The 25,033-nt window shown below is 41.0% G+C and overlaps 1 protein-coding gene across 13 annotated transcripts; it reads right to left on the minus strand.

The window, feature by feature from the left end:
- Positions 1–5,653: 5,653 nt before the first annotated feature.
- On the minus strand, positions 5,654–23,795 carry C20H5orf47 (chromosome 20 C5orf47 homolog). 13 transcript variants are annotated; one of them, XR_015148973.1, is made up of 6 exons: positions 23,008–23,397; positions 13,227–13,315; positions 11,386–11,485; positions 9,428–9,466; positions 8,758–8,929; positions 5,654–5,840 (listed from the first exon to the last, which is right to left on the minus strand). XR_015148973.1 is itself a non-coding variant. In XM_086362165.1 (5 exons), exons 1-4 carry the CDS (start codon positions 23,192–23,194, stop codon positions 9,447–9,449), a joined length of 396 nt encoding a protein of 131 aa, XP_086218291.1. In that variant the 5' UTR covers positions 23,195–23,795; the 3' UTR covers positions 5,654–5,840; positions 9,428–9,446. The 13 variants fall into 13 exon arrangements, 11 of the variants coding, with proteins under 11 accessions (XP_086218291.1, XP_086218288.1, XP_086218292.1 ...); XR_015148974.1 differs by lacking the exon at positions 23,008–23,397 and adding an exon at positions 22,582–22,865; XM_086362165.1 differs by lacking the exon at positions 8,758–8,929 and having other exon boundaries at positions 23,008–23,795.
- Positions 23,796–25,033: the final 1,238 nt, after the last annotated feature.

Raw genomic sequence — 25,033 nt, forward strand, 5'->3', positions numbered from 1 at the left:
AATCAAAGAAGCCTACCATGCATGTGCTTCAATTTCTGTGGCAAAGGATTCAGTACACGTTTTTTTTTTTCCCCTTTGTTAGGGATATCTTGGCATATTTCTGACCATTGGACCCTAAAAACATCAGTGACGTTTTCTTCATTGGAATCCTAAAATCTTCACTAAAAATTCAAGAAAGTCTTTGAAACTTTGCAGTTTATTTTACACACTCTGGAGCACATGTGCATTGTCAAGGCTTTCAGAGTACTAGCCCCCGCTAGTTTGACTTGCCTGATCAGCATTATTAATGTTAATGGATCACTGTGAGGTTTTGTGGGATGACCAAGCAGTCTGGATCTCTTTGTACTATAATATAATGAAAGGCAGGAAAGTTAACATAGCCCTAAGGCAAAACTAAATGAATATTGTCTGCCCTGCATGAATGCAACTGTCTCTGACCCTTTCTGATTGGGATGGAAAAAAATTCATTTGATGCATCAATAGCTATATATCATGTTCCTGCTCCATTGGAGAAGGCAATGGCAACCCACTCCAGTACTCTTGCCTGGAAAATCACATGGACAGAGGAGCCTGGTAGGCTACAGTCCATGGGGTCACCAAGAGTCGGACACGACTGACGTGACACAGCAGCAGCAGCAGCAGCTCCACCATGATACTTTTCTAGCACAGCAGCTGAAAACTGGGCTACTATTTGGTTAAGTCTGAGGTAGTTTACAATCATTCTCCAGGATCCATCTAGTTTCTTCACGGATAAGACTGGTAAATTTAAAAGAGGCATGATAGGAATCACCATCCTCAAATCCTTTAGATCTTTAATGGAGGCACTAATCTCCGCCACTCTCCCTTCATCCCATAGAATATAATCTTGCTTTTCAAATTTAATATCTTGGCTGGGGAAAGGGGGAAGTTTCAGACATATCCACTTGTCCTTCCCCACTATGAGACCCTTACCACAAAGGACAAGTATCCGGTATGGAGATTACACCAACTACCAGGTATATCAACTGTATACCTGAGGACTACGGAAACGACCATTGAGTATTTTCCAGACCTTAACCAGGATTCCATTTATCACCTGGTCCTGAGATGCCCCCACTCTCTGGAGTGCTTTGAAGATGTTTTGAAGCTCCAGATATTCAAGTAAACTCAAAACATATGTCCAAGAATCCTGAGTATTCTTCTTTCCCCATTTACCACAAAAAAGTTCCCCCATGTATATGAATTCTTTATTAAGTATGGTCTTATGTTTCAGCCCCTTTGATCAAGCACCTTCAAAATCCAATCCCTGGGGTATGTTCCTTTCTCATGACACTGCATGCTAGCTAAGTCCTAGAGCTCCTGTGTGTAATCTCTTTCCTGCCTTATCTGGCCTAGCTCTTTTCCAGGTGGCCTAGTAGCTGGGAGAGGAGGTGAGGGCAACTCCTGAGGAGGACACTCACTGCCTTGAAGAGGAGGGGCTTCTACAACACCCTGAAGCACAAGGAAAGGGTAGACTACAAACTCCAAGGGAAGGGAGTCCGCAGAGCCAACACCTTCTGGGAAATCCATCTAGACAGTGCAATTATACATTCCAGGGCCTCAGATTTCTCCAGCCTGGGCCCTGACTTTGTCACAGATCTGGGAACACCATCCAGATAGTGCCATTACATATTCCAAGGCCTCAGATTTCTCCAGCCTGGGCCCTGACTTTGTCACAGCAGACCTGCCTTGACTGATTATTTATTCATCTCTGGAGCTCTGCAATTTTAGCTCTAAGATCCTGTTTGCCACTTAACAAAGTCTGCTCTTACACTGCAACAGATAAAGACTTTTCAATAAACTACCAGAGAGATGCACTGGTCCTTACATTTATTCTTTAACTGTTTGTTAATGGACAAAGAGTTTCTTACTATCCTGTCTGTAGGGTGTTAACACAGCATAGCAGTAAACAGACAACTGAGCTATATTTGAGGCATTATTCACACTGTATCTTTCAAATGCTTGGATCAACACACCTGTCAAGACATTTACTTCACTGTGAAGTTTTTCCAAGAGACCTCGGATGAGATCTTAAGAATGGGACCGCCACCATGTGCCAGAGACGATCCATATTGCAATACCATTCAAGAAGGAGTGTTGTTGCCATCTTGACGGTAAGTACACCATCCCAGTGCCTCATCTTACTGCCTACTTTATCAGACCACCCCTGACATCACCACTTCTCAAAAACAGAAGCCAAGATGAAATTAGATGTGCAAGTACTTACTGAAGAAATGCCTGTGAGGGAAAACAGAGAGTCAGGGGAGGCTAGGAGAGCCATCCCACCTTGACGAAGGACTGATCTCTGCAGGAGAAAGGGGTAAGGAAAGAGAGTTGGGTAGGAAAAGTCTTAGATTCTCTTTCTCTGCTGTGGTTCTAAGAGAGTTTTAGCAAGGCAAATGGGGAGTCTTTAAGGCCCATTTTAAAGAAATGTGCCTGCCTTAATATCCCCGCCATGCTTAATGACTGGCTACAGCAAATAATTGGGAAACAAGAGCCTCATGCAAATGCAGTACTCGATTTGCAATGCAGTTCAGGCAGGCCATCAATTATGTCCCCCATGGTAGAAAATCTGAGCATATTTACATAGATGCCATAGATATATGGGCCCTGACTTAGGAACGTGGGATGCTACTTCAGTGGCACACCACTGCCCTTCAAGCATTCTGTAATAAGAGTCGGACATAACTGAGAGACTTCACTTTCACTTTTCACTTTCATGTACTGGAGAAGGAAATGGAAACCCACCCCAGTGTTCTTGCCTGGAGAATCCCAGGGATGGGGGAGCCTGGTGGGCTGCCGTCTCTGGGGTCACACAGAGTCGGACACGACTTAAGTGACTTAGCAGCAGCAGCAGCAGCAGTGTGCTTCCACCTCTATCTCCACAGGCTTGGCTCCCAAACTCAAAACTAGTCTATCATCACTGTGCATGCTTAGTCGCTCAGTTGTATCCAACGCTTTGCGACCCCATGGACTTTAGCCCACCAGGCTCCTCTATCCATGTGATTTTCCAGGTGAGAACACTCGAGTGGGTTGCCATTTCCTCTTCCAGGGGATCTTCCCAGTCCAGGGATCAAACCTGTACCTCCTGTGTGTCCTGCACTGCGGGCAGATTCTTTACCCACTGAGCCATGAGGGAAGCCCTTCTTCCATGGGTTGAGAACAGTGAGACAAACTAAGCTTGTATCCAGCACTAGACTCGTGTGATCTTCCCAACCCAGGGATCAAACCCAGGTCTCCCACACTGCAGGTGGATTCTTTACCAGCTGAGCCACAAGGGAAGCCCAAGAATACTGGGGTGGGTAGCCTATCCCTTCTCCAGCAGATCTTCCTGACCCAGGAATCGAACTGGGGTCTCCTGCATTGCAGGCAAATTTTTTACCAACTGACCTATCAGGGAAGCCATGTCAAATAAGTACTGACACACTTGATAAATTAAAACAGACTGCTATGTCAAGTAGTATAACTTACATAAATATAAACCTACATTAGAGCGAATCTAACATCCTCATTTACATTCATCATAAAACTTTATGCAACATAAACTGCAGTGTAAACAAGTAAATGTCTCATTTTACAATGATTTAAATTGTATTAACCAAAATTTGAAGCTTTACCCAAGAATTTAGCAGCCAGAACATTTGCCCAGTACACTCCAAAGAAGTTGCACGACCCTCCCTGCTAGGGGACCTTTGGATACTGCATGGCAGGCAGGGCCCATTTATTCAGGCAATGTGTCCTTCAATTAGAAGCAGGTGGATTTGGTAAAGACGCAACAACCCTAGGCTGTTCTAGTCTCATGAAGTAGTTAACTTATAACACCATGAATTATTTTACAACCCTTACATCTTGAACCACCTCATGAGAATTCTGTATTATTACCACTCTATAATGCCATTGTAAGAGAAATGAGGAAGCTCACCCTCTCAGTACACTCAAAAAAATGCACATCACTGTTATGATCCTGGATTAAAAAAGGGGATCTTTACCTCAGGGGTAAAGCAACAGTTAGAACTGTACATGGAACAACATACTGGTTCCAAATAGGGAAAGGAGTACGTCAAGGCTGTATATTGTCACCCTGCTTATTTAACTTATATGCAGAGTACATCATGAGAAATGCCAGGCTGGATGAAGCACAAGCTGGAATCAAGATGGCTAGGAGAAATATCAATAACCTCAGATATGTACATGACACCACCCTTATGGCAGAAAGTGAAGAACTAAAGAGCCTCTTGATGAAAGTGAAAGAGAAGAGTGAAAAAGTTGGCTTAAAGTTCAACATTCAGAAATCTAAGATCATGGCATCCAGTCCCATCACTTCATGGCAAATAGATGGGGAAACAGTGGAAACAGAGACAGACTTTATTTTGGGGGGCTCCAAAATCACTGCAGATGGTGACTGCAGCCATGAAATTAAAAGACACTTGGTCATTGGAAGAAAAGTTATGACCAACCTAGACAGCATATTCAAAAGCAGAGCCATTACTTTGCCAACAAAGGTCCATCTAGTCAAGGCTATGGTTTTTCCAGTGGTCACATACAGATGTGAGAGTTGGACTATAAAGATGAGCGCCAAAGAATTGATGCTTTTGAACTGTGGTGTTGGAGAAGACTCTTGAGAGTCTCCTGGACTTCAAGGAGATCAAGCCAGTCCATCCTAAAGGAAATCAGCCCTGAATAGTCATTGGAAGGACTGACGGTGAAGCTGAAACTCCAATATTTTGGCCACCTGATGGGAAGAACTGACTCACTGGAAAAGACCCTGATGCTGGGAAAGATCAAAGGCGGGAGGAGAAGGTGATGACAGAGGATGAGATGGTTGGATGGCATCAGCGACTCGATGGACATGAGATTGAGCAAGCTCTGGGAGTTGCTGACGGACAGGGAACCCTGGTGTGCTGTAGTCCATGGGGTTGCAAAGAGTCAGAAACGACTGAGTGACTGAACTGAACTGAAATTACTCAGGGAAAGAAGCAAGGAGTGCACATGGAGCTTGATGATGAGAAAACATCTTTTTGTCTCCTCCCCCCTACATTTTTAGCTCCAGTCTTTGATACAATTTAGGGAGAGAGACTACATCAGCAAAAAGCAGAACTGCTGTAGGCACTAGAAGATTACTATTAACATTGAATAGAAAAACAGGGACTTCACTGAAAAACACTTCTAAATTATTTTCAAAGTTCTAAATCTCTCATTTATCCACTTAAAAATGTATCTAATTAGGAGCCTAGAAAGGAGAAGAATGTCTTTGATCTCCATCCAACATTTCTCCAAAATACTCCACATTATAATATAGAATTTGCATAAATTTACTAATTTTCCCTCAGATAAAAAGATGGCTTAAATAACTATTAAACACCTCAAACAATTTCTATGTAAATGGTAGGTTTTTATCATAATTGAGAAATTTAGAAAAATTGAGGAAGCCAAAAATAATTTAAGTGAATCCAAATTTAACTTAATTAAATCGATATGAAGAAAAATAAAACAGCGGCTGCAGATTCATTATTAAAAGGGAAAGTTGGCAATTTTAAATGCATGCAATTATACTGAAATGCTAATTTAAATTTTATGTAAAATATTAATTTTAATGAGTATGGAATAAGTATTAATTCTCAAAATAATACCTGTATGCATATAACAACATTTAAAATTTTTATTAATTTTCAAAGAAACACTAATTGATAAAAAGCGTAGTTTCTTCTGCTCAACTGTTAAAGTTCTAATTCCAACAAACCATATAATTATGACAAGTTAAAATTCCATCTTTAAACTCTTCATAATCTTCTTTGGTAAACAGATCCAGAAATAGGTTAAACCTAAATACAAGATGACAAAATTGAATTCTTGTTAATATAAAATGTCGTAATTAGTAGTTACTGAAAAATTGTAACGTTTCTAATACAGCAAAGCAACAGTTAGCCACTCCCTGCACTTATTGTTTTGATAGCTTTTACCTTCTCTATGTGGGCTAATTTGCTCAGCAGTGTCCAACTCTCTGCGACCCCATGGACTGCAGTCTTCCAGGCTCCTTTCTGTCCATGGGGCTAACCCAGCAGGAATACTGGAGTGGGTATTCTCACCAAGGGATCTTCCCGACCTAGGGATCAAACCCAGGTCTCCTGCATTGCAGGCAGATTCTTTACCATCTGAGCCACCAGGGAAGCCCCCTTTTCTAGTTGACCATAAAAAGCTTCTGATGGGCTCAACTCATATTTTCTTCCCCTCCCCAGTTCCTGTCAATACCCTTGGTGACTTCAACAGTCCCAATTATAAGAACTGTGCCACAAAACACTATACCACAGGCCTTTATCACCAGGCCACTCCAGCCACTCACAAGCAAAGTCATTGCAAGGATGGCCACTGTCAACACTTGGAATTTTTGCTTTACTTCTAAGTGTTGGAACTCTGAACAGCATTTCATACCCCTATACTGTCACTGAACAAGGTCAATGCCCTCCTTGGAACTCAGCCCCTTTGAGATCAGTCCCTCGATCTCCTGCAAGCTTCATTTGTATCCCCTCTCTCAATCATTTCTCTCGTCACTCCTAATTATGCCCCTAGGATCCCTCTTCGAGAGCCTGAGACTTCCTCTTCATCCTAGGCACTGCCCGACACTGTGTTCTCAGTCCTCTCCTCTCCCTCCACCCCCACAATGAGGTTTCATCTGCACCTACTGCCAGAACCGCATACACTTATTGCAGTGTAGGTATCACATGGGCTCCGACACTTCCAAATGCTTACAGTTTTCACCTGAGTACCTACTGCTTGAAATCCTACATGCCAAAATAAAACTAAGTAGGTTCATAAAACCAACTCTTTCAATTTATTTCTTACCTACTCATTGTCAAACCTTAGTATCATCTACATATTTCCCTACATCTAGTCATCTGTGTCCTCTCCACTTTTCAAGTGCATTTTACTTTTCCCTTGGTCTGCTATTACAATCCCTAGATTTTCTTTTTCACCTTCTGTCTTGCCTCCATTCCACGTTTTCACAAAATGACATCAGATTCTTTTTAAAATGCACACCTGATTAACCCACTGCTTTGAAATGTCCTATACCGACAATGTACAAGATATCTGCATAATTTCTTATTATCTTTCCATAAAACACTTACTAATTATAAAAGGAAGAACAGTAACTGTGTATAGTAGAGTTCCGGACATCTTAACCAACAGATCAAAGTTAACATCCTCAACAAGAGATAAATGAAAACCTCATCACTCCTGATGTGAAGTTCTGAGAAGAAAGTAACATTATTTATATAATGTACCAACCAAAAATGCAAAATGTGAATCAAATCAGGAGAATTATCAGCAAGTCCAGACGGATAGACTGAAAAATAATTGGCCTACACTCTTCAAAACTGTCAATATCATACAAGACAAAGACTGAAGAGTTGTTACAGATAAAGAATACTAATCTGCCTGCAGTTCAGGAGACCTGGGTTTGATTCCTGGGTTGAGAAGATCCCCTGGAGAAGGGAATGGCTACGCACTCCAAGAAACTTATGGACAGAGCAGTCTAATGGGCTATAGTCCATGGGGTTGCAAAGAGTTGGACACAACTGAGTGACTAATACATTACATTAAAGAGACATTACAATTAATATGATACATGACCTTTGATTCAGATCTTCTGTAACAAAAAAATCCCATTAAGGACATTAATGGCACAAGAAAAAATTGGAATACAGACTATAGATTTTATAAAAATTTTATATCAGTGTTAAATGCTCTGAATTTGATATTTCTAGTGTGGTTGTAAAAATAAAGATATCCTGGCTCTTAGGATATACACACTAAAGTATTAAGGGGCAAGGCTTTACACACATACACAGAGAAAGAGGAATGGGGAGCAGGATAATGACAAAGCACATGTGGCAAGATGTAAAAACTGGTGAACCCAAGCAAAGTGTATTCTGAAGGTCTTTGCATTCTTCTTGCAATTTGTATATACATTTGAAATCATTTAGAATAAATCTTTTAGAATTCATTAAGAAAACATTCCATGTTTCTTCATTGCCTACTGAATTAAGTACAGATCCTTGGCCAAGTATCCAGGTAAGTCCATTTGAAACAAAGTTTCAGTATACTGTATACCCTTCTTTACTATGACTACTTTCAATAAGTTTAATAAAACTGTACATTTATAAACACTTTCTTGGACTCCATGAATTTGCTGATGTCCATATACTCCCTTCTCCCACATTCTCACTTATAAAAGTCTAATTTCTCTTCACCAAAGCCCATCTTACTTACTTTTTCTACTACTTCCCAAACCCTACCAAACTGGGTGTAACCTATCCCTAAGAATTAAGAGTCCAGACGATAAGTAAACCAGGGCACAACTGGGAAAAAAAAAAAAAAAACACTAAGGGGGATGACATGATCAGTTTAAGCCATGTAGCATTTAAAGTAAATGTAGAACAACCTAAATAAATTCAGAGGTACTTGACCAGCGGTCAGAAGTGAAATAGATATTTAAGGGTCATACACCCAGAAAGAGTAATTGAGCCACAAAACAGGTGAATTATCTCAGAATATGTATGTAAAGAGAGAATGTGCGTGCTTAGTCACTTCAGTCATGTTCAGCTCTGTGCAACCCCAGATGGATAGACTGAAAAATAATTGGCCTGCACTCTTCAAAATTGTCAATATCATAAAAGACAAAGAAAGACTGAAGAGGTGTTACAGATTAAAGAATACTAATCTGCCTGCAGTACCAGAGACCTGGGTTCCATTCCTGGGACTGTAGACCGCCAGGCTCCTCTCTCCATGGGATTCTCCAGGCAAGAACGCTGGAGTGGGTTTCTGTGCCGTTCTCCAGGAGATCTTCCTGACCCGGGACTGAGCCTGTGTCTCTTATGCCTCCCGCACTGGCAAGCAGGTTCTTTACCGCTGCCTAGTGCCACCCGAGAAGCCCATGAAGAGAGAAGAGGACCAACAGTTACTCCAAGGGCAGCATTTGTTATTAGATGGAAGCAAAAAGGACAAGTAAAAGATACACAGAAAATATAGTCAGAAAGGTAGAAAGAGAACCATGACACAGTCTTTAATGTCATAAGTAAGAAAAAAATTTTGAAGGAATAGTAGTAAGATAACATTAAATGTGACAGCATGTTCAAAAATAAAAGAGAACTAAGCAGATACATGAACAAAAATAAAAAACAAAAAAAGTTGGACCATGGTGAGAGCAGTTTCAATAGCACTATGAATATGAGGCCTGAATGAAGCTTATTAAATTTCAATCAACATTTAATGAATGCCTTCTAGGTGTCAAACACTGGATTTAAAAAAGAAAACAGGTTGGAATTAGGCAACTAAAGGTTGGAGATGGTAGAATGTAAAAGGCGAAGGGAAAAGTCTATACCTTTTAATTTTTATCTAAGTGTATTCTTACCAGAAGATGACAAGAAGATTCATTTTGTATCTTTTGAATCTAGGAACAAGATAAAGTATAAGGAAAATTCAAGTTGGTCTCTGGCACTGGTTTTTCCTTAATAAACATATATTAAGGAATAAGAATTATAATACATTTAAAAATATAATTATTAGCTTCTATAATCTTATTTAAAATTGTAATAAAATAATGAATTATAAAGATACTTTTCATTTATAACATGCAGCTTCTGGAAAACACAGCATATCAATTTAAGTTGCTAAATAATCTTTACAAGATCATTAAATCATCTGATGTTTAGTTGAGGGCCTATTGTTGTTTAGACCCTCAGTCATGTCTGACTCCTTTGTGACCCCATGGACTGTAGCCCACTGATCATGGGATTATCCAGACAAGAAATACTGGAGTGAGTTGCCATTTCCTTCTCCAGGAGATCTTCCCAACCTAGGGATCAAACCCACGTCTCCTGCTTGGCAGGTGGATTCTTTACCACTGAGCCACCTGGGCTCAGAAGGCCTACTGCTGAGGCACAAAAGAATTTAACGAATTCAAGGTAATGGCCAGAGCAAAATTAGATGTAATCTAGTGTATTTATTAGAGTAACTGGATCTGGATTAACAGAACAATGTCGATATTTTTGCACATTTCTCTGCCTATACAAGCATCCTTGTCACCTAAGAAACCACTGACAGCTTTTTCCTAATTCCCTCTCCTGCCTCATTCTCTTTTTTAACTGGATAAGCAAAGCAAAGCAGAGTATCAGTAATGTGAACATTAGTATAAATACCATTATTGCAAACAATTCATGCTATTATGAATGCAATATTACAAGAACAGTAATGAGTCTCCAGTGTTATATTGCTTACAACATTCTGTTTTAATTATTATCTTATGAAAATACTTTTCACAAAATCAAATTCTGCAGATTTACAGACTGTCAAAATAAAAGTTGTCACTGAGTAACTATACTAAAAACCTACAGAAACATTCAGCATGGTAATATATGTATTAGGACATGCATGTGAAGGAAAGAAAATCACTTATGATTAAGCAATTCATGTGGCATTGTTACATAAATTGTATCCAGCTTAACTGTTTGAGAATCCAGAACTTCCAATTACTTTAATAAACATACTAGATTACATCTAATTTTGCTTTGACCACAACATCAACTGATGTAGTTTTAAATATGGTTTAAATTATGAATTGTTTTCCAGGAATGAAATAATGACATCAAGGCTATAACTCAAGGGAAGAGTTTGCTAAATGCATTAAATTGGACTGCAGCATCATGAAAACGAAGTGACTGTATGAAGTAACACAGAATGTACACTATAATATAGTTAAAATGCTTTTCTCCATCTATATGGATGAGTTTTGTGACCCGGCTTTCCTGGAGGCTCAGACAGTAAAGAATCCATCTGCAATGCAGGATACCTGGGTTTGATCTCTGAGTTGGGAAGATCCCCTGGAAAAGGGAAGATCCCCTGGAGAAGGGAAGATCACCTGGAGGAGGAAATGGATACCCACTCCAGTATTCTGACCTGGAGAATTCCATGGACAGAGGAGCCTGGCAGGCTACAGTCCATGGAGTATCGAAGAGTTGGACAAGACTGAACAACTTTCACTCACTTACTCGCTCATTCAAATTCAGATTTAACAAAAATATTTCAGATTTAAGAGACAAGCATGTTTCCTTGGCTCAGGAAGCTCAGTCAACATTCACTTTCTGCACTCCTCCACACATAGCTACACCTGCGGTCTATTCTACACTCAGTGCTTTACAATGCTCTGTACTTTTAATTATGATGAACAGTGATACAATGGTAGCCTCGAATCTACAGTGCTATGCACTGAATGTGACAATGAGGAAAACTACTGATCTAATGTGATCCAAGAGAAATAAAGTATTAGAGAAGCCAGCTCTCTTTAATACAATGAAAATTGTGTTTACTTACTTTCTCTAGACAACTGTTGGCATTTCAGCCTAAGTCTGTATTTCTCATTTTCTTCAAGCATTTTTGAAATGATTTTGTACACTCCATTCCATACTAAAACCTTCAAAAGATAAGCACAGTTAAGGAACACTGAGCAGAGAATGTGGACTACAGTGTGATGCAGACAACTAGAAGTAAGTCAACCGTGATGACTGAAAGTCACTCAGTCGTGTCCGACTCTTTGCAACCCCATGGACTATACAGTCCATGGAATTCTCTAGGCCAGAATACTGGAGTGGGTAGCCTTTCCCTTCTCCAGGGGATCTTCCCAACACAGGGATCGAACCCAGGTCTCCCGCATTGCAGGTGGATTCTTTATCAGCTGAGCCACAAGGGAAGCCCCAAGTCAACTGTGGTGCATGTCAATTTGATATCATTACAAAGCACTCAGAGATCTAAAAATTAAACAAAATTGCTTTCCCATATTCACTGAATTCTCTGGTATCTTTTTCTAACTTCTTAGTATTTCCTCTCTGTAGTATTTAAACTAACTGTCCTGGGGACTTCCCTGGTGGTCTAATGGTTAAGACTCCACAGGAGGCGGTTTGTTCCTTGGTTGGGGAACTAAGATCATACATGCTGCATGGCATAGCCAAAAAATTAAAAATAAATAATTGGGGAAATTTATAATAAATAAATAAACTTTCCTGGATGAAGGCAAGGTCTTTCAAAGGCAATGTCCAGTAAGTCCTATGGTTTCAACATACTCAATTTTGTTTTGAAAGGTAGTAAAAATAATAATTTCTATTCCTATGTATAAACCACTGGGCCATGATATGATTTTTTAGTGTATTTTATTATTCTAGTTAATACTTAAACATTTCTCCTAGGACATACCAAAGCAAACTTACCAGAGAGCATGAATATACTAGAATAGGAAGAATGGAGACCACAGAAGCAAACAGAGAAATCTAGGCTCAAATTCCAGCTTAACCACTTAACCAGTTGCTTAATATCAGGCAAGCGTTTTAATCTCATCTAGGAGTAACTTCATACATTGGATTATTAGAAATCATGAAAAATATACATACAGCATTTACACCTAGTGTCTGGCCCACAGTAGTTATAGGTAAACATTGGCTATTGTCCAAGAGGAATTGGTTCTTGGAAGAAAAACTTCTCAGTATACTGGGAAGATTAAATGCTCATTCAAAATACACTTGCTGAAAGAGTCAGTCACTTTGAATGCTATTCTATACCATATATGGATTAGAAATCAAAAAAACTTAAAACTCAGAAATAATATAATTTATGTGTCATTATCAACTAATGATTTCTTTAAAATGAAGTGTAAAACATACGGTGGTAAACAAAGATTAGTAGAATAACTGATCTTGAATATGTTTAAAACACTGAAGTCACCATGACATGTGGACAACTAGACAAGAAAAGGGTTCAGCATAAAGGTCCTTGCTTGTCAGATTTCCTGCTAGAAACAATGTATATCCCTTGTCCTTAAAAGAGCACTGTGACAACAACATAGATACCTTGTACTTTCCTGTGAAATCCATGTTATATTCTATAGAATATGTATTTTCATGCTTTGAAAAAGCTCACAGTTATACTTTGGTTAAAATATATTTTATATCTTCAAACACAGGAAGAGATATTCTTCATGGTTAATAAATATTTTCAAACCCAGTTTCATTTCTGATCATTAATTCTAGTTTTCTCATTTCATTAAACTTAATTTTTCAAAAGATGGAACTATTTTCAATGTCTTGAGTTTCTTCACACATTTGTATTTAAACAGGTTAATCTAAAATTCAAAATATCACTCATTCCCCTGTGCAAAAATATACCTTTTTGTTCTTCTTCTTCATTATTTTGGAAGTTTCACTCAAAGGTATGGGGAAGTCAAACTCTTTAGCTAAATTCTTCTGGGTTAAACCTAATTTTTAAAAAAACAGAGAGAGAGAAACAAGGTAAAATATCAAGTCAGCACATACTTTACAGAATTCACTATCCTGATAATTAACAACTATAAATGTCTCAAGCTTTCTTTGGGGATTTTTACACTTGTTGATATATTTCAGATGACTAGATAATAGCAGTTTACCAATTAACTAATACTATACTGGAAAAAAATAAAACAAGAAAACTAAGGGTAAACTATCTAATGGTGCCTAGATCTCCTTCCCTTTCCAACTTGAAAGGTGAGCCCCAGAAGGGTTAGCAACAGAGTAAACAAATACCAGAAAACCACACCTTGCCCTAGGCGTGCTCTCTCTCTCTCTCTCACACACACACACACACACCAGTGAGGCAAATATCTACCTGCTTTCAAAACTCAGCTCATAGGTTTCTACAGCCTCTCCCCTCAAACACCCACAGCCCTTGCTTCCAGAAACACTTTGCTCAAGGTACTCAGCACAGTAGCATATATTTATAGTTTCCTTCACCATGCTGTGACCTTCTGGTGGGGCAGTGTCCCTGTGTGTAGCATTCATCTATCTATCCTACCAGACACACAGTAGGTTCTAATAAAGGTCTGTCAGAGTTATAAGCTTCCGGACTCTACTCAATAAACCATACTGCCTTCCCAAATATTAACCGTGAGAAGAAAGCCTAAGGGTTTGCGTATCCAAAGACAAAATCAAAGCACAATGAGCATGTGTTCCCTGAAAGTGCTTATGTTTGTTCTTTTGCCTGCAACACCCTGTATGTACCCCAACATTTCCCCGCTGTATTCCTGCCAGACCACCGCTCTCTACTTGGCCTTCTTCAACTCATCCAGTATTTAGCTTTCCAGGGGCAGAGGGCCTTCTCTGATTTCACAAAGCACCCTATGCTCAGTTACCACAGGATTTATCATGCTGTTTGCTTGAGAAATGTGTTCTATTCATTAGAAGTCCAGCAGTATAGAAATTAGATACACAATCAATATTCCATTTGTTGAGTGAAACAGAGTATGTTCTAAACTGGCATGCCCCATTTGTGAGGAACAGACCACTGATCCTGAGCCAGGCACAGATACAGCACTAATGAATATGAACTCACATGAAAAGAAACTCATTCCCTTTTGAATTCTTTTCCAATCTTCTGATTATATCAAGGAGAAAGTCAGAGTTTGGAACTGGTATGTCATTTAAACTTTTCTAAGACTTGCTCATCTCTCTTTATGACTGCAGCAACTTCCAGAAGACAACCTATTTGGCTAGAATTTAATAATATTGTTTTTCCTTTATTAGATTCTTTTTAGTTAATTTCTATTTATGGAAAATGATACATGCTTTCCACTGAGGTAATGATGTAAACTGTTCTAAAAAGAAATTCAGTTGAGAGGGAAAAATGCACCTATTTAAATAAATATATTAAGTAAATTATAGTACAGATGTACAGATATAACAGGAAAATAACAAGTTTGGGAAACTCTGCTCTTCATATACCCACATGTATCCTTCCCTCTAAGCGCCTACATCCTTTGGAATACTGTACTTGTCTCTTTTCCAAACATTTTCTGTTTGTAAGCCTTACCTAACCTAGATATATATACTCCTTGAGGTCAAGATAGGCACCCTCATATCTATCTGTATTAGTTAGAAATATAAAATATGTCAAGGAGCATAGAGAAGAGAAAAAGAAAAAAAGGCAAAATCATTTCTTCTACTTATTTTGGGCACTTTACTGAGGCTATGGCTCCCCTGTATACCTAGATTTTATGCTTCAAATTTGAAGCTTCAACTTGTGCTTCAAATCTGTCTCTACTCTTTGAAAACACTCTGATCCAGTCTAAATATATTTTCCTCCTTCTCTAATCATTATCCATCACTGATCCTTATGGTACTTTGCTTACATGTTTTCCCCACCTATAATCCCCTATTATCTCAGGAACATGTGTAAATCTCACAGAGCCACATCCACCACCAAGAAACTTTCCTTAATTCCTTCATCCCCCAATTATTCACCACCTCCACAGCATTTATTTGTACCTCCACAATAACATTCATCACTCTCTACTATATATAAGTGAAAGTCAGTTGGGTCTGACTCTTTGAGACTCCATGGACTATAGAGTCCATGGAATTCTCCAGGCCAGAACACTGGAATGGGTAGCCTTTCCCTTTTCTAGGGGATCTTCCCAACCCAGGCATCGAACCCAGGTCTCCCCCACTGCAGGCAGATTCTTTACCAGCTGAGCTACCAGGGAAGCTCTACTATATAAAAATTATGGTTGTATCTCCCAAGTTCTGGATAATATAGAACCAGCTTGACTTATGAGTCTTGCCCGAAACATTAAGAAGAGTTACTGACTTGCCAGCCCCTGGATTTCTAAGAGGCTTCCCAAGTGGCACAGTGGTAAAAAAACCCACCTGCCAGTGCAGGAGACAGGAGACACGGTTTGATTCCTGTGTCAGGAAGATCCCCTGGAGGAGGAAATGGCAACCCACTCCAGAACTCTTGCCTGGAAAATTCCATGGACAGAGGAGCCGGGCAGGCTACAGTCCATGGGGTCGCAAAGAGTGGGACATGACTGAGCACACATGCCCGGATTTCTAAACTACAATACATCTCACACACAGCTTATACTGGAGAAGGCAATGGCAACCCACTCCAGTACTCTTGCCTGGAGAATCCCATGGACAGAGGAGCCTGGTGGGCTGCTGTTCATAGGGTCGCAGAGTCGGATATGACTGAAGTGACTTAGCATGCGTGCATGCATTGGAGAAGGCAATGGCAACCCACTCCAGTACGCTTGCCTGGAGAATCCCATGGACAGAGGAGCCTGGTGGGCTGTCATCTGTGGGGTTGCACAGAGTCGGACACGACTGAAGCAACTTAGGAGCAGCAACAGCTTATAAGCTTATCTTCCAGAAGTATATGTGTGTGTGTGTTAGTCGCTCAGTCATGTCCAACTCTTTGAGACCCCATGGACTGTATCCCACCAGGCTCCTCTGACCGTGGAATTCTCCAGGCAAGAATACCAGAGAGGGTAGACATTCTCATCTCTAGGGGCTCTTCCTGACCCAGGGATCAAACTCAAGTCTCCCCCATTGCATGCAGATTCTTTACCATCTGAGCCACAGGGAAGCCTATGTGTTTCTGATAACTCGACTCCACCATTCAAAAATCTTCAGTAATCATAAAATGAGTCTCCAAGGCATTCCACAATGTGGTACAAAATTTATTTCTCACTCATTCAATAAATATTTAGTGTCCAGACCCTGGGACAATCACCCTCTCTTTCCCCAAGCTACTTCTGCTGAGTGTGCCAACATTACTGGCATGTTACTCTCTCGGCCAAACCCTGTGCTATGCATTTTGCACGCATTACTTCACTTAATCTTCACAGTAACTCATTGAGGTAGGAACTATTATCCTGATTTTATAGAAAAAGAAACTGAACATCAGAACAGTTAACTAACTTAGCTAATATTACACTGCTAGTAAATGAGAGAACCAAGATTATGGCTTTCTGACTTCAAAGTCAATGCTCTTGAAGATACCTACCAACCCACTCACAATTTCTCCATTCATATACCTTGATTTCTTCTTTGTCTCCATTTTCCTGAACTATCAAAGACCTTCCAAGATGTCTCTCTCACAGCACTGATGCCTGCTAGCTTGTATTTCCATTATTCATGTAAAAGTCCCTTGAGAGTAAAACATTTGCCTGAGTCCTCTGTGTCACTAGCACCTAACCTAGTGTCTACAATATGGCAGATGTTAAATAAATGTTACTGAATAAAGCATTTACCTTTGTTCCTTGCAGAGAGCCAGGCCTAAGTATTCAATGAAGGCACACTTAATGTTAATATTAAAGACACCCAAGAATGAGTAAGACTTAAAACACTTAAGCACTCTCTGGCTTGACTGAAATATAAGTCTACCTCCTTCCCTTGATACTACTCTTGGTTTCAAAAGCACAGCAGAGTGGTCACCAAAGTTAGTGGCTTGATCATCGCCTCAGCTGCACAGCACGGAAACTTCAGACTTGGCCTTTTCCCTCTTCCAGCCAGGCATCAATCCTGCTCACTCCCCCTCCACTGCTACTGTCTTCGTTCAGGCCTTTTATACTTCCTTTTATCACCGCCTCAAAACTGGTCTCTGGCTTCCAATCTCTCCCACTCTCACTCACTCCCAGTTATCTTTCCCCCAGCTCTGACCATGTCATTCCTGCCACAAAGGAACAGCAAAAAATTTCAAAATTTCAGAACCAAACTTCAAAACAAAACCGAATTATCGTCATCTCCTACTCCAGCAGGGCAGCCAACTAGAGGAAAGCTATTCTAGCTCAGCACAAAGTTAAAAAAGCAGAGAGTTGGTTCCACAATCTGAGCTCTTTGCCATCCTGTCGTTTCTACCTAACTTATGTGGGGATCTCCAGTACTCATTCATGCATCCTTTCCCTTCTCCCATGAGCTTCTTCATCTGTTTTTCAATATTCTTCATTTCTAATCTACTACCTTACTGCTGGACTATTGTTTTTCTCTTTGATCTGCTGGTGCTAATGCAATACTGGATCCATTTTATTCTTTCCTCTCTTCCTGCTCTCTCCTTTTTAAAGTTGAAGAGCTCACCACTACCACCATACTCGTAATTTCTAGAATGAGTCTTTTGTCTGTTTCTATTATTCAAAGGAACTGGAAACCTAATGCTAAAATGTCTTACACTATTCCTAATTTTTTAGATCACCAGTTCAGGGGCCAAAAAATAAAACTCCAAAACAAAAAACCTGAGCACCTTTTAACAACGGGACCTTTGGAGGGATATGAAGTCTAAAACAGTGCCCCTGATGAAGAATCTCTGAAGGTTTCCCACCACAGCTGATTCTCAGGAGTCAATCAAGTTACATACAGTACAGTTTTATACTTCTAAATTATCAAAATTAATTTAGGTAAATTAAATTAGCAAAGTAAAATTAAGTCCTGAAAAAGGATAGCAAACAAATTATTCATGTATTTTTCAACTTGGGCTTTATTCTTGCCTGCCTTCAACTCTCCTCTAAACAGCATGAAATAAGTAAAGCTGTTCCTACTATTTCTCTTGTTCAAAACCTTTCAGTGCAGAACTTCTGGTAGCTACAGTGAATAGCAGGGGTAGGGGAGAGAGAGACAGGGTACAGTAATAAACATGCCAAAATTTCTCCCCAAAAAACTTGACAAGGATTCTTCACAAAACCATACCCCCAGCATTACTTGAAGAGAGAGAATGCTGAAAATACAAAATTAATATAAGTAAAATGAGAAAAAGCATTAAATCACAGCACTACGATCCTATTTGCTTAAACCTCACCCTAAGCAAGGCTTTGTGGCCAACAATGAAGAGAAAGGAGGGACACTAGAAGAGGCGCCTGCAAGAGAGCTGGAGCAAACAGATGAAATGCACCCTAAATCTCGAAATACTATTACAGAAGATAACCAGGCAGATCACAGCACAGACTACAGGAAAGAATTTCAATGTGTGATTTAAAAGGCCAGACACCACATAAAGGACCAAAAGCCTGCAATTTAATGGAACTGATTTGGTTAAAGCAGCAAGCATGAATTTAAAGGAAGAAACACAACTTAAAAGGCCAGTCCTCTCTCTTGGCTTTTGGAGAAAAAGAACCAGAAGCAGAGTTCATGAACTGGGTCACAAAATAAACATCAATAACATTCATAAAGTGGAGACATTACAAACAACATTCTGATCACAATGCAATAAAACTAGAGCTTACTAGGAGAAAAGAAAGAAAGAAAAAAAGAATAAGTCCTGGAAACTTTTAAAATCAAATCTATTAAGCAACTCTAGAGTGAAAGTGGTAATACAAACTGAAATTACAAAAATGAAAAATTTTTAAGTGACAATAAAAACATTATATATTAGAATCTATGGGATTTAAAGCAGTAATTAATTCCTGTCAAATAGGAAGTCTGGTTGTGGCTAAGTCATGTCCAGTTCTTACAACCCCATAGACTGTAGCCTGCCGGGCTCCTCTGTCCATGGGATTCTCCAGGCAAGAATACTGGAGTGGGTTGCCATTTCCTTCTCCAAGGGATCTTCCCAACCCAGGAATTGAACCTGGGTCTCCTGCATTGCACACAGATTCTTTATCAACTGAACTATGAGGGAAGCCCATTTATTAGAATCTATGGGATTTAAAGTAGTTAGAAAGAAAATTCAGGTGCTAAATACTTTTATTGACAAAAAGGAAGGAAAAATTAAATTTTTTGCTCAAAACAAAAGCATAAGGACAAAGTAAACCAAGAGAAAGTACACATAAGGAAATAATGAAGTTTTATCTTTATTGTTTATCTTTATTATTGAGAAAGAAATTAGAAAAATAAAACACCTAATTAACAAATCAAAATCCTCTGTTTTAAAAAATTAACAAAATAAAACACTGGTGAACTTGATCAAGAAAAAAAAAAACATATACATCAAAAAATGAAAAGGGGGAACTAACCATTGAAACACAAATAATTTTTAAAAATCAAAAGACGCTACTGAGCAGACCTCTATGCAAAGAAATAAAACAACGAAAGCAATAATCTCCTAGAAAAATACAGATTAGCAAAATTGGCCCAATCCAATTAGAAAATGTAAAGGCACTAATTTCCATAGAAGATACAGAGAAAATTATTAAGGAATTATCCCATAAAAACTAGACCTAGATGTTTTCACAAAAGAATTCTACCAAATCTTCAAATACCAAATATTCTCAGTGCTCTATAAACTATTCCAGAGCATTGAAAATAAAGGGAAAGTTCCTAATTCCTTTTATGAACTAAGTTTAACTATGATACCTAAACCAAATGAAATAAAGAAAGAAAAACTGTCTCAAATTCCAAAACAAAAATCCTAAACAAATTATTAGCAAACAGAATCCAACATCATATTAAGAAAAAAAATACATTATAACCAAGTGGGATTTATTTCAGGAAGACAAAGTTCGTTCAATCTTATGAAATCTATTATCACATACCATATTAATAAGTCTAAGGAAAAAATATTATCTCCAAAAATCTAAGAAAGTCTTCGACAAAATTCAACATTCATTCCTGGTAAAAACAATGAAGAAAATAAAAACTGAAGAATACATTTTAATGTTTTAAACATACAGGCCTTAGTCTTAAAGACAAGACTTCATTTAATGGGGAAAAACTAGAGGCATTTCCCCTAAGATCAGGAACAAGACAAGGATGCTCACTATCCCTACTACTATTCAACATTCTATTCATGGTATCAGCCAGAGCAATTAAACAATAATAATTTAATAATCAACTGCAGGCATAAAAATAGGTTAAAAATAAAGCTATATCTATTTACAAATAATATAATAGCATACCCAGAAAATCATTAAGCATTAATGACAAAACTAATTCAAATAATAAAAGAATTCAGTGAAGTACTTGGATCAAAAATTAACATACAAAAATCCACAGGCTCTGGCCTGGAAAATCCCATGGATGGAGGAGTCTGGTAGGCTGCAGTCCATGGAATCGCTAGGAGTCGGACACGACTGAGCGACTTCACTTTCACTTTTCACTTTCATGCATTAGAGAAGGAAATGGCAACCCACTCCAGTACTCTTTCCTGGAAAATCCCATGGATGGAGGAGCCTGGTAGGCTGCAGTCCATGGGGTCGCTAGGAGTCGGACACAACCGAGCGACTTCACTTTCACGCACTGGAGAAGGAAATGGCAACCCACTCCAGTGTTCTTGCCTGGAGAATCCCAGGGACAGGGGAGCCTGGTGGGCTACCGTCTATGGGGTCGTACAGAGTCCGACACGACTGAAGCGACTTAGCAGCAGCAGCAGCAGGGACTTCCCTGGTGGTACAGTGGATAGGAATCCACCTGCCAATGCAGGGGACACAGGTTTGACCCTTGATCCGGGAAGGTTCCACATGCTAAGCCCACAACTCCTGAAGCCTGAGTGCCTAGAGCCTGTGCTCCACAAGAGAAGCCGCCACAACGAGAAGCCCATACACTGCAAAGAAGAGTCCTCTCCACTCTCTGCAACTAGTGAAAGCCTGTGTGTAGCAACCGAAAAATTAAAAATCAATTAAAATCAATAGGTTACTTGAAAGAAGCAAATCACAAAAGTGCCCGTACTGCATGATTTCATATATACAAAATGCCCGGAATAGGTAAATCTGTGGAGACAGTAAATAGTTGAGTGCTCGCTTGGGGCTGGGGTTAGGTGCAGTGAGAAGAAATGGTGAGTGACAGTAAAGGGTACAGGGTTTGTTTGGGGGGAGGTAATAAAAATGTTCTAAATTGATTGTGATGATGGTAGCACAACACTATTTTAAAAAATCACTGAATTACAGACTTTAAATGAGCAAACTCAGTCTACTGTGAATTATATCTCAATAAACTATTAATTTTTTTAAGTACAGCTAGAGGGATGGGCTGTCAAAAGAGAGGCAGGACTTTTTGAGGTGATGTGCATGTTCTAGATTCTGACTATGGTGGTATACTACCCAGTGTATAACTCTCAACTCTCCTGAAACTTTTTGTTTTTTAATCAAGAGGCCTTATATACACAAACAACATTCAGAGGACATTATGGAAGAGGAAATCACATTCACGACCGAATATAAGATCAAATACCTAGGAAAAAATTTAACAAGATATATGAAAAACCTAAAGAAGAAAAAACGTTCGAATATAAAACACTCCTGAAGGACACAAAGTGAAGAGTAAGTTGCCCAATTACGTCTGATTCTTTGTAACCCCATGGACTATAGAGGCCATAGAATAATCCAGGCCAGCATACCGGAGAGGGTAGCCTTTCCCTTCTCCAGGGGATCTTCCCAACCCAGGGGTCGAATCCAGGTCTCCTGCATTGCAGGCAGATTCATTACCAGCTGAACCACAAGGTAAGCCCAAGAATACTGGAGTGGGTAGGCTTTCCCTTCTCCAAGGGATCTCCCCGACCCAGGAATCCAACCCAGGTCTCCTGCTTTTCAGGCGGATTCTTTACCAACTGAGCTATGAGGGAAGTCAGGTAGAATGAAAATATAAAGACATCCTCTCCTCTGCTTTCAAGGAGTAAGAGACAGCATTTTAAAGGTGTCGGTTCTCCTTCGGCTAACTCATAAATTCAATGAGTCCTAAAAGGAATACGGACACTTAGGCCAAGGCCCCCATCATCCTGAGAGACACTAGTAGCTCCTTCCAATAGCCTCCCCTCTCGGATTCGGATCTCAGGCTTATCTCAAATGACCTTCATTGCGCTTCTGCGGCTTCTCGGGGCAATCCCGAAGCGCAGTTCGGACTCGTCTCTTCGTCCCCAGACCGACAGGAGGGCTGTCCATGGCGAGTGGCCCACTGCCTGTGGTCTAACGGCCGCTAAGCAAAGCGACTAACCCGGAGCCGCCCACGGAGGGGCGGTGGGGGTGTGGCGGCGGCGGTGGGGGTGTGGCGGCGGGGGAGAGACTGAGAAGGCGACCGTTCAACTGACTCGAGCCCCTGGTAAGATGGCTGCGGAGACGGATGGAGAGGTCAGCTGACCCGCTGGCCCCGCCCGCCCAGCCAGCCGCTCTGCCGCCTCGCGCCGCCGGCATGCGCCTGCTCGGCTCGCTCGAGGAGGGCGCGGGGGAGGAGGCCGCGAGGGCCCCGGACCGGAAGCCAAGGGGCAGCTCCCCAGCACCTGGACTCCCTGGCGCTGCCGCCCGCGGCTTCTCCTGGCTGTGGCCGTGCTTGAGCCCGGCGTTCTTCGGGCCCTGAGCCCTGCGGCCGCCCAGCGCAAGGACGCCGCCACACTGGTGCGAGCCGAAGCGGGTCACGTAGACGAAGCGCGCCCGGTCCCGCTCCAGCTCCCGGCCTACCGCTGCCATCTCTGCCTTCGTCTCGCCTCAGGGTCCTCAGAGACCAGCCCTGCGAGTCTGGGGGTTGGACCACTGGGTGTATGAAGGAGGGGGAGCAGACCTGTTGGAACGGACCACTGTGTGTGCGGGGGTGGGGGGTGGTGTGAAGCGCTAGATCACTGTGCACCACACAGGAGGGGAGAGGCGAGCTTCGGAGCAGGACCCGGTTGAGTGACGGCACGTGGGTTGCGGAGGGATCAGGGAAGAGGAAGGGAGTGAAGAGAGACCAGAGAGCCTGGTCACTGGATGGGTAGCGGGAAAAGGGACGTTTGGAGCACTGTGCTGGGACAGGGGCCCAGGAGGGTCTTTGGTTGGGGGGTGATGGTATACCACTCATCTGAAAAGTGGTGTTAAGAGTTTGGAGACCACATCACTTGGGAGTGGGGAGCAGACCAGGCAGAGCGGACTTCTCTGAGGAAAAGAACTGAATCAAAAGTAGGGTTGGGGAAAGGAAAGTTACTAAATCAATGGGGCACCCCTCCCCATGGTCCGGTGTCGGGCAGATTTCAGAGTGAGGAGCTAGCCCTGGAGTTAACTGGTCTGGACTGTCAGCCAGATGAAGATGGGAGTCTTGGGGGAAGGGTGGAGCGGGGAGAGAATACTCTTTGATGCCAAAGGATTCTAGTGTGACCTTGGTCTGGCATGTGTTCTACTGGGCCATGAGCTTCAGGGGACCCTGTGCAGAGAGGTGATGGGCCTGAGGCCAGCATCTTAACTCAGGTAGTCCTGAGGCCCATCAGGGTTTAGCTTCTTCTGACCAGCTGGGTTATTTAGGCAAGCCACTTTCCCTGTCTGAGCTTCTGGTTTCCTCAGATGTAACTCAGGAAATCTGGTAAAGATATACCAAAATAAGGCATACTAAGCACCTGGCACATAGTAAGAGGTAATTCCTTTAACGTTCAGTTCACATTTATTGCAGACATTTATTGGGACTTCCCTGGTGGCCCAGATGTTAAAGCATCTGCCTACAATGCGGGAGACCCGGGTTAATCCCTGGGTCGGGAAGATCCCCTGGAGAAGGAAATGACAACCCACTCCAGTATTCTTGCCTGGAAAATCCCATGAACAGAGGAGCCTGGTAGGCTACATTCCATGGGGTCGCAGAGAGTCGAACACAACTGAGCAACTTCACTTTCTTTCTTTCTTTCTTTCACATTTATTGAGTACATACCCTCTGAAGTATCAGTTCAGTCGTCAGTTGTGTCCTATCTTTGAGACCCCATGGACTGCAGCACACCAGGCATCCCTGTCCATCACCAAGTCCCAGAGCTTGCTCAAACTCCTGTCCATCGAGTCGGTGATGCCATCCAAACCATCTCATCATCTATCGTCGTCTTCTCCTCCTGCCTTCAATCTTTCCCAGCATCAGAGTCTTTTCCAAGGAGTCAGTTCTTCACATCAAGTGGCCACAGTATTGGAGTTTCAGCTTTAGCATCAGTCCGTCCAATGAATATTCAGGACTGATTTCCTTTAGGATGGATCTCCTTGCAGTCCAAGGGACTCTCAAGAGTCTTCTCCAACACCACAATTCAAAATCATCAATTCTTTGGCGCTCAGCTTTCTTTATAGTCCAATTCTCACATCCATACATGATTACTGGAAAAATCATACCTTTGACTAGATGGAACTTTGTTGGCAAAGTAACGTCTCTGCTTTTAATGTGCTGTCTAGGTTGGTCATAGCTTTTCTTCCAAGGAGCAAGCATCTTTTAGTTTCATGGATGCAAGCACCATCTGCAGTGATTTTGGAGCCCAAGAAAATAAAGTCTGTTACTGTTTCCATTGTTTTCCCATCTATTTGCCATGACGT

Source organism: Bos grunniens, chromosome 20 (genome assembly GCF_055505025.1).
Source record: "Bos grunniens cultivar Pamir isolate PY7600 chromosome 20, Bosgru_T2T1.0, whole genome shotgun sequence".
NCBI classification, from domain to species: domain Eukaryota; kingdom Metazoa; phylum Chordata; class Mammalia; order Artiodactyla; family Bovidae; genus Bos; species Bos grunniens.

Coding starts and splice junctions, on each gene's coding strand:
- C20H5orf47 (XM_086362162.1), bottom strand. CDS start 23,194: ATGGCAGCGGTAGGCCGGGAGCTGGAGCGGGACCGGGCGCGCTTCGTC. Junction 13,316..23,007: donor GGCAGCGCCAGGGAGTCCAG/GTGCTGGGGAGC, acceptor TTTAAAAATTAG/GTTTAACCCAGAAGAATTTA. Junction 9,467..13,226: donor TGAAGAAGAAGAACAAAAAG/GTATATTTTTGC, acceptor TCTTGTTCCTAG/ATTCAAAAGATACAAAATGA.